The sequence below is a fragment of the Myxine glutinosa genome, chromosome 12 (genome assembly GCF_964187855.1).
Source record: "Myxine glutinosa chromosome 12, kmMyxGlut1.1, whole genome shotgun sequence".
NCBI lineage: Eukaryota > Metazoa > Chordata > Myxini > Myxiniformes > Myxinidae > Myxine > Myxine glutinosa.
This window is the reverse complement of record NC_136272.1, coordinates 98,569,208-98,583,732: the sequence shown is the minus strand read 5'-3', so window position 1 is coordinate 98,583,732 and position 14,525 is coordinate 98,569,208. Positions and strand designations below refer to the sequence as shown.

The following is a 14,525-nucleotide window of genomic DNA, read 5'->3' as shown; positions in this document are numbered from 1 at the left end:
ATAAAAAGAAGAATAAGAGACTCTTAAACACCAGAATAAGGGTTCAGTAAGCTCGAGCCATAGTTCATAGAGGAGACGTCATATCAGTACACCTTGCATCGATGCCCCACCCCATCCTCCCACACCCCACAATACCCATGCACTGACTGTCTGTTGATACCTTAACGTCGCAGCTCACGCCAGGTGTAACCAACCAACAGCACATGGGTCACTTGAGCCTACAAATTAACGGACATTCTACAAATTAAAGGTTGAAGCAGCATTGCAAGTTCATCCACATTTGTTTTTAGGATTCGGCATTGCCAACACAAATGTCTTTTCGTGGCCTTAATAGACTTGTGTTTGTCAATATTTCCAAACATATTCTCACGGTTGTGCCATTGTCAGAGCACGTGACTTTCTGAAACATGACGTTTTACGTCGGCCTTGTATATTTTTCAGTTTTATTAATATATTAAAACGTACCTCTTACTTGGTTGGACATGGAAAGTTACCGTATTTTGTCCGTATCTTTACTGTTCCAGGAACATGGTAGCAAGCCGAAGAAAAAGTCAAAAAAAGAGAAGAAAAAGAAGAAGAAGAAGGCGGTTCTTAAGGACCAGGTTAAGGGTTCAGCAAGCTCGAGCCATAGTTCTTCTGTGAGTATTATTATTTAATTGCATTTGTTTTTATGGGCCATTGCTACCTAAAACATAGAGATTGTCACTTTATAAAAATGATATGATTTACACATTTCAAAATTCTCCATTTCCCTTACACTGAAAGAGGCAGTTCTGTACATTGAGAAAACCTGTCATTACTTTGAGTTTGCTCTTTTCATAAAGGATTATGTTGAAGGATGCTTTATCATGGTGGTTGAAGAATTGTTTGCCTGATAGATAATGTTTGTATTATCCTCACCCCAAATGGGATGCGAGACTATGGGTGGGTGGGTGGGTGGGTGGGTGTGTGTGTGTGTGTGTGTGTGTGTGTGTGTGTGTGTGTGTGTGTGTGTGTGTGTGTGTGTGTGTGTGTGTGTGTGTGTGTGTGTGTGTGTGTGTGTGTGTGTGTGTGTGTGTGTGTGTGTGTGTGTGTGTGTGTGTGTAAACAGCACGTACCATTTTCGTATATTCTTTGGTATGACTTGAATCGGTCCATACCGGATGGGTGTTTTTTAGGATGTCTCCTTACTGTCACCATCTCCTTACTGGATGGCAGTTGGCTCCCGACCGGAGCTCATCCGCTCTTTGACAGGTGTTGTTCTTAGTCCTGGCAGGGTGTCACACAGTCACCCTCCCCACTAGCAAAGCCAGTGAGGGGTGTCAGTTTAGTCGATGATGAACAATGATGTCATCTGCCCAGCCATAATTGGTTGAATCGAAATCCTTATCCAAAAAACCTGAAACTTCATATATCTGATCTACGACCCGATGTGAGGGAAGAATTAACTTCATGACATTCATAACCTATGCCAAGAAGTTATGTGACATAATAGAGTGCAAGGATGATACGGTATAAGAGCAGTGGGCCATAAACAGTAGCGTGTTCAGTTAACGATGTTTCAGTCAACAATGGTATTTTTATTCAGAATGAACGCACAAGGTGAGATTATCCGCTCTACGAGTCCCATTCTCGTTATTACTCCCGCCAGGGAGTAATGTGTGTGTGTGTGTGTGTGTGTGTGTGTGTGTGTGTGTGTGTGTGTGTGTGTGTGTGTGTGTGTGTGCGCGTGTTTGTGAACAAGATATCTGGAAAAGTTCTTAACGGATTTGGATGAAAGTTGGTGGGATTATTGCACTTGGGATAAGGAAGAATTGATTAGTTTTTGGTGAAGCTCAGGAAATTATTCCGGATCCAGGAATTTTTTGGGAATTATTTTTTCTGTTTTCCTTTAAAAACCATTTTCTCTGCAATAATTGGACCGGTTGAGAGCAAATTTTTACCAGAGGAGGGACTCGGTCTGCAGAATATTTTAATGGTAATCATGATGTCACAGGTCACGTGGTTCGGCCGCCATATTGTTTTGAGTGAAAAACACTAAAATCCAATTTTGTCCAAAACGCCTGAACAGATCGAGGCCAAACTTTGCAGGCAGAATCGCATAACCATGACGAACAAAAAAGTCAACGAGCATGACGTCATGCATCACATGGTTTCAGAGTTATGACGTTTTTAAGCACAAACATTTAAAACCGAGCTCCTCCCTCATTTGTGATCCAATCGAGGGGAAACTTCACAAATCTGTTCAGCATATCAGTCCACTAAAATGCCCTTTTGGAATTTGCGATAGGTCACGTGGTTTGGCAGATATCGTTAATTAAACGCAAATAATAAAAACATTTACATCTCTTGAACCACTTCATTGATCGATGTGAAACTTCATAATGTAGTAGAAGTCATGAAGAGTAACAAGTGTGCAAAATTTGAAGATGATTGGATGTACGATCTGTAAGCTGGAAGTTGTTATTGCGTGAAGAAGAAGAGTCTTCGACTGTGGACGATTAATAATTATTTATCACATGTACAGACTTGCAGGCATCGTTTGACACAATGTCCCGATTGTCCCGGGTTAATTTGAACCTCAAATAAAATTATAATTCCAGATTTGTCAATGACTGAGGTATATTAACAAACGAACAAAACAGATTTGGCAAAATTCGAACTTTTAAAAAAAAGATCGCATATTCACCCAGTGTTGTGAGATGCTGAAGAAGAAGAAACCTCGCATGGGCTTCCCAGACCAAAAAATAATTCTGGCTCTGCGATTTTCAGGTTTATTTATCTATATATCTACATATCTGGGCAGTGTCTGTTGTCACTGAACTACTCCCTGAAACTTTTATTTACGTGGTTGTGAATGTTTTTAATACGTGGTGGTGAGGTATTTTGAATTATGTGGTGGTGAGGTGTTTTTAAATCACGTGGCTGTGAGGTGTTTTTAATTTCGTGGCTGTGAGGTGTTTTTAATTTCGTGTTTCGTGGCTGTGAGGTGTTTTTAATTTCGTGTTTCGTGGCTGTGAAGTGTTTTTAATTTCGTGTTTTGTGGCTGTGAGGTGTTTTTAATCTTCTATATATATTGTTGCGAATATGGAATTTGGCCTCCATATCCGCTTGTAAATATTCCCCTATTTTCTCCAATACTCCCCAACTTTCCCCAATCCCCCATTCCCTAGTCCCATTGCATGTAAATAACAATCAGTAGAGCCGACCTTCCCCTTCTTCCCCCATTAAATGTCGTGCCCAGGTCCACCGCACCACACGTAGACAACTTTCGGACATCTTCCTAGTTATTCTTAATCTATGTCAGTTAAGGCCTCGTTTCCATTAATTATGACTCTTCGTTGCACCAGAATGTGATTATATGGCACCAGTAGTGAGTTTAGGACCTTTCCCATACCTCCTCCCATCTTCTTCCCCAAACAACAACAATAACAACAACTACAACAACAATTACAACAACAACAGAGGAGATGGCGGCGGAGCGGGGGAGGATGCGTCCTCACACCGGCTCGATTAGCTCCAGACCATGCGCTCCACGGGGTTACCCCGAAGGGGCTGGCTGTCAGCTCCTCGTCAGGGGCGGAGCCAGTAACCCCCCCCGCACGCACCCAATGAGAAGCAACGTGCCGATTCCACGAGGCGGAGCTAACGAGCCGAGGGCGTGTCACTCCCCGCCGGATATACGCGGCCCCGCGCCGGATGTGACGTCAGATGCGCCTCAGCTTGGAGACTGGAGAGAGAAGCCACCGCCACCCCCAGCGCGACGATACCTCCCCGCATCTCTGGACCGGACCGAGTCGATTCTGCCTTGAGCCAGGAGTGCACCTTGAGCCATCGATACCCGCTGTCCTTTTCATCAACCCCCGTGTGAGTCAGCATTTTGTCCCGTGTGTCTGTCGTCTGTCCGGGGTTAATATAAGAGTGTGTCTAAGTGCCTGTCTTCCTGTAATATACCTCTAGCCCCTGTAATCTAACCTTTTCCGTACGAATATACTTGAGAATCGAAACGTTGGTGTCGTATTGTGTGATTGTAATCCAGCCGGGTGTCTTCTTTTTCTTATTGAGCCAGCATAGCGCGGCTAGTCAACGTTCGGGCACAATCGGGTAACTTGTACGGATACGGCGGCCATCCCGCTCGGCCCACCATACCATCAAAGTCGTATCTGTAACAATTGGTGTCGGGAGTGAGATTCGAGGCCCGACCAAATTTTGAAAAAAAAAAACGAATAGAGGAAAAAAAAAAAAATTTGGTCAAAATTTGGAGCGGCCGAAATTTGTATTTGTTTTACGAAACTCGAATTTTGCAAGTCGCGCTATGGCGGATCAAGACGGCTGGGGTCCGGTAGGGGAGAGTGAAGCAGGGTCGGTCCAGGACCAAATTGAGGGACATGAGGGACAGGAGGAGAGCGAAGCAGTGAGGGCGGCAGGGTCGCAAAATAGCGTTGTCACGCACGAGGTGGCCACGGCGTCCACGCCCGCGGCAGCGCCCCTGGTGGATTCGAACCTTTTCCTCCTGCAAATGAGGGCCCTTATGGAACAAATGGTGGGAATGAGGGCTGATAGTGGGCGAATGGAGGGCCAAATGGGGGTAATGGGAAACCAAATGGGGGTAATGAGGGACGAAGCGAGGGCTCAGAGTGAGCAAATGGGGGTAATGAGGGACGAAGCGAGGGGTACCAGTGAGGGGTTAGACAATAATTTTGAGGAGTTAGACAAGAAATTTGGGAAGTTAGACAATAATTTTGAGGGGTTAGACAACGGGATAAAAGAAGTGAAAAATGGGTTAATGGGGGTAGAAAATAGAATGGCTGCCCAGGAGAATCAGATAGAGGGAGTGAAAAATGGGTTAGAGGGGTTAGAAAACAGTATGGAAGGCAAATTGAGGGACATGAGGGACCAAGCGGAAAGGGAAGTTAAACAAATGGAGCAGCAGATAGAGGGGGTCAGAATAGGGGTAGAAACCAAACTGGATGCTCACAGGGAGGAAATGGAGCAGATGAGGGTGGCATCTGGGCAGGAGATGCAAGTGATGGGAGAGGAGATCAGAAGAGGAGTGAGTGAGGAGGTCGGAGGAGTGCGCGAGGAGGTGAGGCACTGTGAGGAGCACATGGAAAAGGAGGTGAGAAAGGCGACTGTAAAGTTACAAGGGGGCATAGAGGACCTGACGCAGGAGGTGGAGCAGCTGACGGTGGGACAGACGGAGTTAGTGGAGCAGGTTCAAAGGAACACTGCGGTATTAGGAGGTTTAAAGGCGACACAGAAAGAACTAAAAGATGACTTGGTAGCGACGAAGAGGGAATGTCAGATGGTACGTGAGGGACTGACAACGAGGTTGGACGAGGTGATAGAGGTAATGGAGACGAAGGACCGGCAGGTGAGGACGCACCTGGAAACGGTCAAGGTAGCCTTGGAGGACGAGCTTGAGGAGACGTACCGGGGAATGAAAGAGGTGAAGCAGAAACTAGAAGAAGTGGAAGAAGGGATGAGCGAAATTAAGAAGCGACGGAGAGGGGATAAGAAAGAAATAAAAGAGGAGATAAAAGAATTGGTCCAAAGTCTGTGTTTGGATCGTGATGATGTGCTCATTAACCGGATGAGGGATTCGCAGGTGATGGAGGAGAAGCGAAGAGGAAGAGGACCCGGTGTAAGTGGTGACCAATATGGTCGTGCGTATGATGCGCCAGGGGATTTAAGAAGCTTGGGGATTGGTTTGGATCCGGGTGTTCGTGAGAGGCCGTTGGTGAAGTGTGCGACAGGTCTGGTGTGCGAAAGAGGAGGTGTGCGAGAAAGTCCGACTCTGGGGTGTGTGAGGAAAAAGTGCGTGCCAAGGAGTAGTGAGGGTGCTGGCGAGAGTGAGTCGGTCGTAGCGCGTGTGCGAGGGAGCACATGGAAGCGCGGTGTGGTAAGTGTTACAGAGGGTGTGACGGGAGAGTGTGCGCAGGAGTGTGCGCGAGAAAGGTGTGTGACGGACAGGTGCATGAGGAAAGAGTGCGCTGTCAGAAGTAAGGAAGAGTGTCCACCTGTGGTGAGTGTTACAGAGGGTGTAACGGGAGAGTGTGCGCGAGAAAGGTGTGTGACGGACAGGTGCATGAGGAAAGAGTGCGCTGTCAGAAGTAAGGAAGAGTGTCCACCTGTGGTGAGTGTTACAGAGGGTGTAACGGGAGAGTGTGCGCGAGAAAGGTGTGTGACGGACAGGTGCATGGGGAAAGAGTGTGCTGTCAAGAGTAAGGGTGAGTGCGCTGTCAGGAATGGAGGTGAAAGTAGTGAGAGTGACATGGAGCGTGAGTTAGTTGTGACAGGTGAGCGAGGATGTACACCTGGGATGGAAGGATGCACACCTGGAATGGTAGAGCGTGAGTGGGAATGCACGCTGGAGTTGGTGGTGAGGCACGTGGTTGGGTGTGCGAATGAGAGCACACCTGTGATTGTCACAGAGGAGGTGACTGAGGAGGGGGCGCGAAGAGGTGTTTTGGTGAGGTGTGCGAGCAACGAATGTGTGCCAAGGTGTTCGGTGGTCAGGTGTGTGACCAAGGCTGTGAGTGGAATGAGTGTACCTGGGTGTGTAAGGAAAGGTACGAGGAGCATGGGCACAGCTGGATGTGTGAGCAAGGAACGGGCTGCGGGGTGTAAGCGTCCAGGTGAAGCATCGACGTTACACGGGTTAGAGGTTAGAGCGACTTTTAGCCGAAGCAGGCCCTCGGTGCGTGCTGGGCCTCGCTTTGAACGGCCGCGTCCGTGCTCCACTAGGCGGAGCTGGCAGCCCGATAGAAAGGGTCGTCATGGCGACCACTTTTTGTTGAGACGTGCCGGCAGGTCGAGATCGGGACATTGGATGGCTCCGCGCCGAGGTGATGCGTGGGATCTCGGCCCGGGTAAGCCCCCGTCCCTGCACCGAGTGCCGGACGCATTCAGCCGCTGGCACAAAACAACCAGCATCCATTGCTTGGCTTTACGAAGCCGGGCTTTGGACAGGGATTGGCGCACCGAGAGGTATTAGTGAGTCGACTGGGTGATGAGGTTAGTGTTTTGGACCCAAAATTAGAGAAAAGCAAAATTTGATGATTGGCAAAGGATTGGCAGAGTGATGATTGGTAATGGTACAGTGATTGGCAGATGATTGGCAAATTTTTAATTTGTTGCAATTTGATGTGCGAAATTGGTAGTGAGAGACCCCCGATGTGGTGGGATGGCAAATCCACCATCCTTCCCATGTGGGGGCAAATGCGCAATAGTTTATGGGGTGTATGGCAGTGAAAACTAGCCCGGGTGGGTTAGGATATTGTGTGTAGGGATCTAGCGAAGATTGACATTAGGTAACGTTAAGATTAGTTAGTGACTGATACCTGTAGTGGGGACGCAGGTAGATTAGTGTGGATTATAATGACGAGGGAGCGCAATAGTTAAAGGGACGACTGGGAAGCGCAAGTTTCAGAAGGGAGTAGTTAGCTGAGATGATGCCGTGTGTGTGAGAATTGAACAGGTGTGATTGCACAGGTGTGCAACTGGACAGGTGTGTGGAGCAGTGTATGAGTAGTGAGTGTGTGGATCAGCGCGAATGCGCTTGGGGAGAGAAGGGTGCAGGTGGCACCAGGTGTGAGAGCACAGGTGTGCAGGTACAGGTGTGTGGAGAGAGTTGGAGTGAGTGGTACGGAGTGGTGTGCATGGTGCGAAGGTGTGGATGGGGGAAGAGTGGACCCCTTTCACGAGCACCCGGGGCGGGTAGTGTAAGTGTTAGGTAGAGGGTGCAGGTAAATTGTGGTTGAATATTGGCATTTGTGGTGCGGTTGCAGAATGGTGTTGTGAATGGGTGCATTAGTGTTGTGGAAATGGCTGGGCGTGTAGCCTGTTAGTGTGTGTAGTTGGTTGGGCACTCCACCACTGTGAGGATGTCGGCCAGGTGAGGCCGCAGGTGGGCTCTGGGAGCCGGTAGAGTTGTGGATGGGGCCCGAGGATCCGGAGGATGGACCCGGGTAGCCCAGTGCCAGAGAGGGCACCGAGTGGGGAGAGTGCCAGAGGGCCTTCCCCAGGTAGTTAGGTTAGGGCAAGGAGCAGGTAAGCTCGGAGGCAACTGCAGTGGTGGAGGTGTGCAGGTGGGTAGACCCACTGGGAGAGGTACACGCCGCAGCCCAGAAATTGTGCGAGGGCACCGGGAGATGAATCGGGGGAGTGAGACCCCAAATTGAAGAGCACCACAGTTTGGCCAATGGGAATTGGTTTTTAGAACCCATAGTGTAAGAGGGCCAATGGTTTGGCCGGAGAGAGACCCCGGGTAGTGTAAAGTTGTTAAAGTCATTTAGGAGATAGTTAGGATTGATGAACCTGTCGCACCATACGCAGCCACTTACCTGTGGTGATGATGATGACTCCACACCTGTGTTTTCTTTGTTTTGTTGCAGGAGATGAATCGCTGTGTGGATTTGTGAGACGCATCACGACGTGGATGAGACATTGGGGTGATTCCATCTCTCCCTCCCTAGGAGGGACTGATGATGAATTGGTAATGGCAAATTATGATGTTGGGTTGGAGATGGCAAATTTTGATGAGAGTTGAAAATGGCAAATTTGATTGGTTAGGAGGGAGAGAAGACGAATTTGGTTTATGGGAGGAACGGGGAAGACAGTAGGGATGTTTGTTGATTTGTAAAGTAGATGTTTATGGGTAGTGTTGTGTTTTGTGGATACAGTAAGGGGTAAGGGAGGGGCCATGTAGGTTACCTGGTGGGGGGGGGGGCGTACGATAGGAACGTACCTGTCTCACCTGGTTCCCATGTGCCCCCAGTGTGCATTACCTTATATTGCGTGCACTTTTGCGCCCTTACCACCTTACTCACTTGTTTCTTCTTTTGTCTCCCACCTCCGAGGATCTGGCTTTGGGGTAGAGAGAGAGGAGAGAGAGGTGCTGGCTACGCAGTTGTGGGCCTGCACTTTCGCTGTTGGCTGCCTGGATCGATACACCATATGGACCGCAATGTTTGTGGCCACCCACAATGGACCGCAGCTCTTTTGCGGCCAAGCACCACCCGTGGAAGGACCTATGGGTCAACGTGGCACCTATGCCATAAAGGTGAACCACTGTTAATTAACACCAAGTGCACCACAAGAAGAGCAAGAGACACCTGCAGGGTTAGGGGTTGTCGAATTTATTTTTATTCCAATGAACAATGGTGACTGCACCGATTGGTGGTGGGGTGGTGCTTTTGATGCTCGGAAAGGGTGCTCTGCACGTTATTAAAGGCCGTCGGCCACAGAGCACTCGTGGGTTGGTGTATCGATGCTGGCAAGCGCGCTCTCTCTATGCATAACATCTGCATGTGTTCCTCCAAAGACAGGTCCTGGATCGTAGTGTAAATAGCAGCGTAGTCTTGTAAATAATGCTCCCTACCGGCTGTATGTTTAGTTTGCGAATTCTTTCCGGATTCGGTTATCCTGTGGGTGTGTTTCTGTGAGGAGAAGGGTGCAACGTCGCAGGGGGACATATTTACTCATTTGTGAATATCTGTAAAACTGTCGCACTCAGGGTAGAGTTAATAGTAGAGGGAACTACATTGCGTGCCACACTAAAGTAGGTAAAAATTTATCGGGTCGGGACGCCCCGAGGGTAGAGAAGGGTGCAATGTTGCGAATATGGAATTTGGCCTCCATATCCGCTTGTAAATATTCCCCTATTTTCTCCAATACTCCCCAACTTTCCCCAATCCCCCATTCCCTAGTCCCATTGCATGTAAATAACAATCAGTAGAGCCGACCTTCCCCTTCTTCCCCCATTAAATGTCGTGCCCAGGTCCACCGCACCACACGTAGACAACTTTCGGACATCTTCCTAGTTATTCTTAATCTATGTCAGTTAAGGCCTCGTTTCCATTAATTATGACTCTTCGTTGCACCAGAATGTGATTATATGGCACCAGTAGTGAGTTTAGGACCTTTCCCATACCTCCTCCCATCTTCTTCCCCAAACAACAACAATAACAACAACTACAACAACAATTACAACAACAACAGAGGAGATGGCGGCGGAGCGGGGGAGGATGCGTCCTCACACCGGCTCGATTAGCTCCAGACCATGCGCTCCACGGGGTTACCCCGAAGGGGCTGGCTGTCAGCTCCTCGTCAGGGGCGGAGCCAGTAACCCCCCCCGCACGCACCCAATGAGAAGCAACGTGCCGATTCCACGAGGCGGAGCTAACGAGCCGAGGGCGTGTCACTCCCCGCCGGATATACGCGGCCCCGCGCCGGATGTGACGTCAGATGCGCCTCAGCTTGGAGACTGGAGAGAGAAGCCACCGCCACCCCCAGCGCGACGATACCTCCCCGCATCTCTGGACCGGACCGAGTCGATTCTGCCTTGAGCCAGGAGTGCACCTTGAGCCATCGATACCCGCTGTCCTTTTCATCAACCCCCGTGTGAGTCAGCATTTTGTCCCGTGTGTCTGTCGTCTGTCCGGGGTTAATATAAGAGTGTGTCTAAGTGCCTGTCTTCCTGTAATATACCTCTAGCCCCTGTAATCTAACCTTTTCCGTACGAATATACTTGAGAATCGAAACGTTGGTGTCGTATTGTGTGATTGTAATCCAGCCGGGTGTCTTCTTTTTCTTATTGAGCCAGCATAGCGCGGCTAGTCAACGTTCGGGCACAATCGGGTAACTTGTACGGATACGGCGGCCATCCCGCTCGGCCCACCATACCATCAAAGTCGTATCTGTAACAATATGTATATATATATATTGTTGCGGAAATGAGGATTGTGTTTTTTTGATTGTGTTGTATTGTATTGTAAATTGTTATGAATTATTGCTTATTCTGGACCCTCCTGCCTCCAGTGTTGTATAAAGGTCAAAGGGCGTTCCGGTAGTTAATTCCATAAAGCATACATTGAAGGACACTATAATATCCCTGTTCAGTAGTTTATTTCCTTATTCTGTGTATTAGGTTAAGGCGTTGTCTTCCATTAAAATGACACTCCATTGCACCAAGTGAAATAAGATAGATTCCCTCCATTCTTCATTCCCATTCCCAAAACCTCCATTTCCCCTTTCGTCATGGCCAAGCCTCGATTGCCAATATTACATCCCCTCCAAAACCACCATTGAACATGTGCTCGGGTCGGGGAAGAAAGGCGTGCCTGCCCGTCGTCATCAAGGGCGGAGCCAGAGGGTCGCGCGACCAACCAGGGCCGAGGTGAGCACACCGATGGGCGTGTCCTAAAGGCCGGAGGCGTTATAAAAGCGCGCGCGCAAGGTACTGCGTAAAAAAGATCCAGATGAGCTTTGAAGAGAGAGAAGGTTCAAGGTCAATTAGAAGCAGTTGCGCCAGAGACGGCAGACGCGCCATGAGGTGAGCCAGAGAAGCAGTTTTGGCTCCACAAGCAGCGTTGACTCCACCAGGCAGCTTCAACCCGTTACCCCGCGGGAACCAGATAGCGGTGGCATCGGTGGTCGTCGAGGTCCAGCCGACGTCCCGTGCGGGATCAAGCCCGAACCATCTGCCTGCCCCAGCTGAACCTTCCCATTCCTCCTTCCAGCATTCATTCCTGCCATTCCATCCTTCTTGTGTACGTGAGTTTGTTATGTTTGTTCTGTCCTGGGTTAATTAAGACTGCATAGGTAAGCTAGCGATTTTCACTGTGTCCTTCTGGTCCGTCCCTCTGTCTATTTTATTTTATTATCTTTCCTTCTCCTTGGTTTCTTTGAGCCTGTAAATAGTAAATAAATTATATTCATATTTCCAACCTTTTTGTCTTCTTCTTCTTCTTCACATCCGTGTCGCCTTAGTCTTTTCCCTATTGAATATCTGTGGCGCGATCCGGCCAACGTTCGGGGATCGGGTGAATTGGGGAAACTGTACGACCGCGGGGCCATCCGCTCGGCAAACACAACACCTTATCCGCGGACCGTAACAATTGGTGTCGGGAGCGGGAACGGACCCGAAGCGCGCTTAACGCGCTCAAAATTACGAGCTACTGAAATTTGTTTTGTTTTACAAAACCCGAATTTTGAAATCGCGCCATGGCTGGTCAAGGTGACGGGATGTCGGTGGGAGAGATAGACGGGGTAGAATCGACCCAGGACCTCGGGGAAATGTATGTGGAGGAAAGAGAGGAGGAGAACATTGGCAATGTGGTTGAGGAGGTGTCAGGCGCACAAAATGGCGCTCTCGCGCACGTGGTTGAAGAGGCACAAAATGGCGCCGCGCACATGGCGGCGAGAGCCGCGCCCTCTGTACCAACGGTTGAAGACATGCAATCATTTATGGCTGGAATGGAGGCCCTTATGGCCGAGATGGGGGAGCGACTAGGAAATCAAATCGAGAGGCTAGGAAGCAAAATGGGTGACCGCATGCAAAAATGTGGGGAGACCATGGATCGCATGGTGGGCGAGAAGGTCCCAAGGGTGCACGAGGAGGTAACGCGGGTCGAGAAGCGCTGGTTGAGCGAGGCGGAGGAAAGCGCGGGTACAATGACAGGTGTAGAAATCGCGACACGGGGTATGGGGCAGCCGGCGACCGCTGAGGTAGGAGAGGGAATTTTATTAAAGCCAGCGGTCGTTGAGGTGGATAAAGAAAAAGCAGTGCTGGGAATTAAAATTGAAGAGATGACGGAGGTAGCCCGGGAATTGCAGGGAGAAATGGAAAATGTGCAAAGTCCCTGCTCACATCACGATGCTGTGCTTAATAATCCTTATAAAGATTTGCAGGTGTCGGTGCAGGGAGGAAGAAGAACCCCGAAGGTGAGACGGGCTGCATGTGGTGCCGGGAGATTTTGTAAGAGGATGTTTGGCGACAAAAGAATTGTCGCGCGATTGGGGTCAATATGGCACCCGGGCGTTGGTGAAAGGTCCGGTGTGAGTGGAAATAGCACGCAAGTGAAAAAAAAGTGTGCGTCAAGGGGTGAGCGTGTTACGAAGCGCGAGTGTGATACCGAGTGCGAGCGAGAATGCACGTTGGGGTGTACGGAGTGTGACACAGGGAGTGAAAGCGATACGGAGTGTACGTGCGAGGGTGAGAGTGACCCGGAGAGTGAGTTGGTGGTGGAGCGGGTGCGGGAATGCACGCTTGGAATGGTTGAGGGTGTGCGAGGAAGCACACCTGAGTTGGTCATGGCGCGGGTGTGGGAGAGCCCATGTGAGCGCGTTAGTGGGTGGATGCAAGGGTGCACGCCCATGGTGAGTGGTACGGAGTACGTACTGAGGGAGAGTGCGCAAGACGGCGTGAGGTGTGTTAAGAGAGTGTGCGAACGGTGAGTGTGCGCGAGAGGTGTGGTGTGTAACAGGGAGTGCGTTGGTGGAATGTACGGACGGCGTTGGAGCACCGAGCTCGGTGAGGGTGAAAGGGGTAGCGCATGCGTGTGAGCATGCAGGTGAAGCATCGATGGTAACCGGGTTAGCGGTTAGAGCGACGGATAGCCGATGCGAGCACTCGGGGCGCGGTGTGCTTTGTTGGATGCCAGGCCCGGCGCGGATCGAAGCTGCGTCGTTTCTCTTCGAAGCGTCGTTGCCGATTCGGGCTTGGCCCCGCCCGCACGGTCGAGTCCAGGCCTTGTCGGGCGAGGCGACCGGTCCGGTTCAAGGGCGAAGGGGAGGAAGCGGAACGGTGCCCCCTCGTGGGGACGGGGTTCCGACCGGGGGAGATTGAGCCATCGGGCCCGGGACCGCAAGGTACCGCGCCGAGATGGTGCGTGGAATCTCGGCCCGACCAAACCACCTCCCTTGAACCAAAAGCCGGACGGATTCAACCTGCAGGCGACCAAACCACCCGAATTCATTGCTCGGCTTTACGAAGCCGAGTTTAATGATGTCATGACGCACCAAGGCTAGGATATAGCGGACTGTGATGATGATAATACTGATAGTGTTTTTGATCCGAAATTTAGAAAAGTGAATAGAATTGGCAGAGGATTGGCAAATTTTTGATTGGTTGAAATTTGGTGTGCAAAATTGGTAGTGGAAGATACCCGATGTGGTGGGATGGCAACTCTGCCATCTCTCACAGCGGGGGCAAAGGAGCACGAGACTTATGGGGTTTATGGCAGTGAAAACTAGCCCGGGAGGGTTTGGATAAAATGATAGGGACCTAGAAGATGACAATAGGTAACGTTAAGATTAGTTAGTGACAATGATACCTGTAGTGGGGACGCAGGTAGATTAGTGTGGATGATAATGACGTGGTATGTGCTTAGTTTAAAGGGAAGACGGGGAGCACTAAGTTAGCAGGGCAACAGGTAGTTTAGATGATGTCGTGTGAGTGTTGGAGGTGTATTTAGAAGTGTATTGTGAAAAGTGTGTGAGGAACAGGTGTGATTGCACAGGTGTGCAACTGAACAGGTGTGTGGAGCAGTGTATGAGTGAGAAAAGGTGATTGTGTATTGTGCTGACCAAATGGTCCAGGAAGGAAGGAGGGTGCAGGTGGCACCAGGTATGATTGCACAGGTGTGCAACGACAGGTGTATGGAGAATGGAGTGTGGAATACATGGAGTGTGGAATATATGGAGTATTGGAATGGATGGTCGTGGAGTGAGTATGGTGGAAACTATGGAGTGGAGTGGATGGT

The 14,525-nt window shown here is 49.8% G+C and overlaps 1 protein-coding gene across 2 annotated transcripts in view; it reads left to right on the top strand.

The window, feature by feature from the left end:
* CWF19L2 (CWF19 like cell cycle control factor 2) overlaps positions 1–14,525 on the top strand; it is a 102,722-nt gene that overhangs the window by 32,723 nt on the left and 55,474 nt on the right. For both annotated transcript variants that reach the window (XR_013620969.1, XM_068132171.2), the window contains exon 3: positions 525–638. Coding sequence is in view for 1 of the 2 variants with exons in the window: in XM_068132171.2 (XP_067988272.2) it covers positions 525–638 (114 nt within the window). In the remaining variant the exon portion in view is untranslated. The remainder of the gene's footprint in view (positions 1–524; positions 639–14,525) is intronic.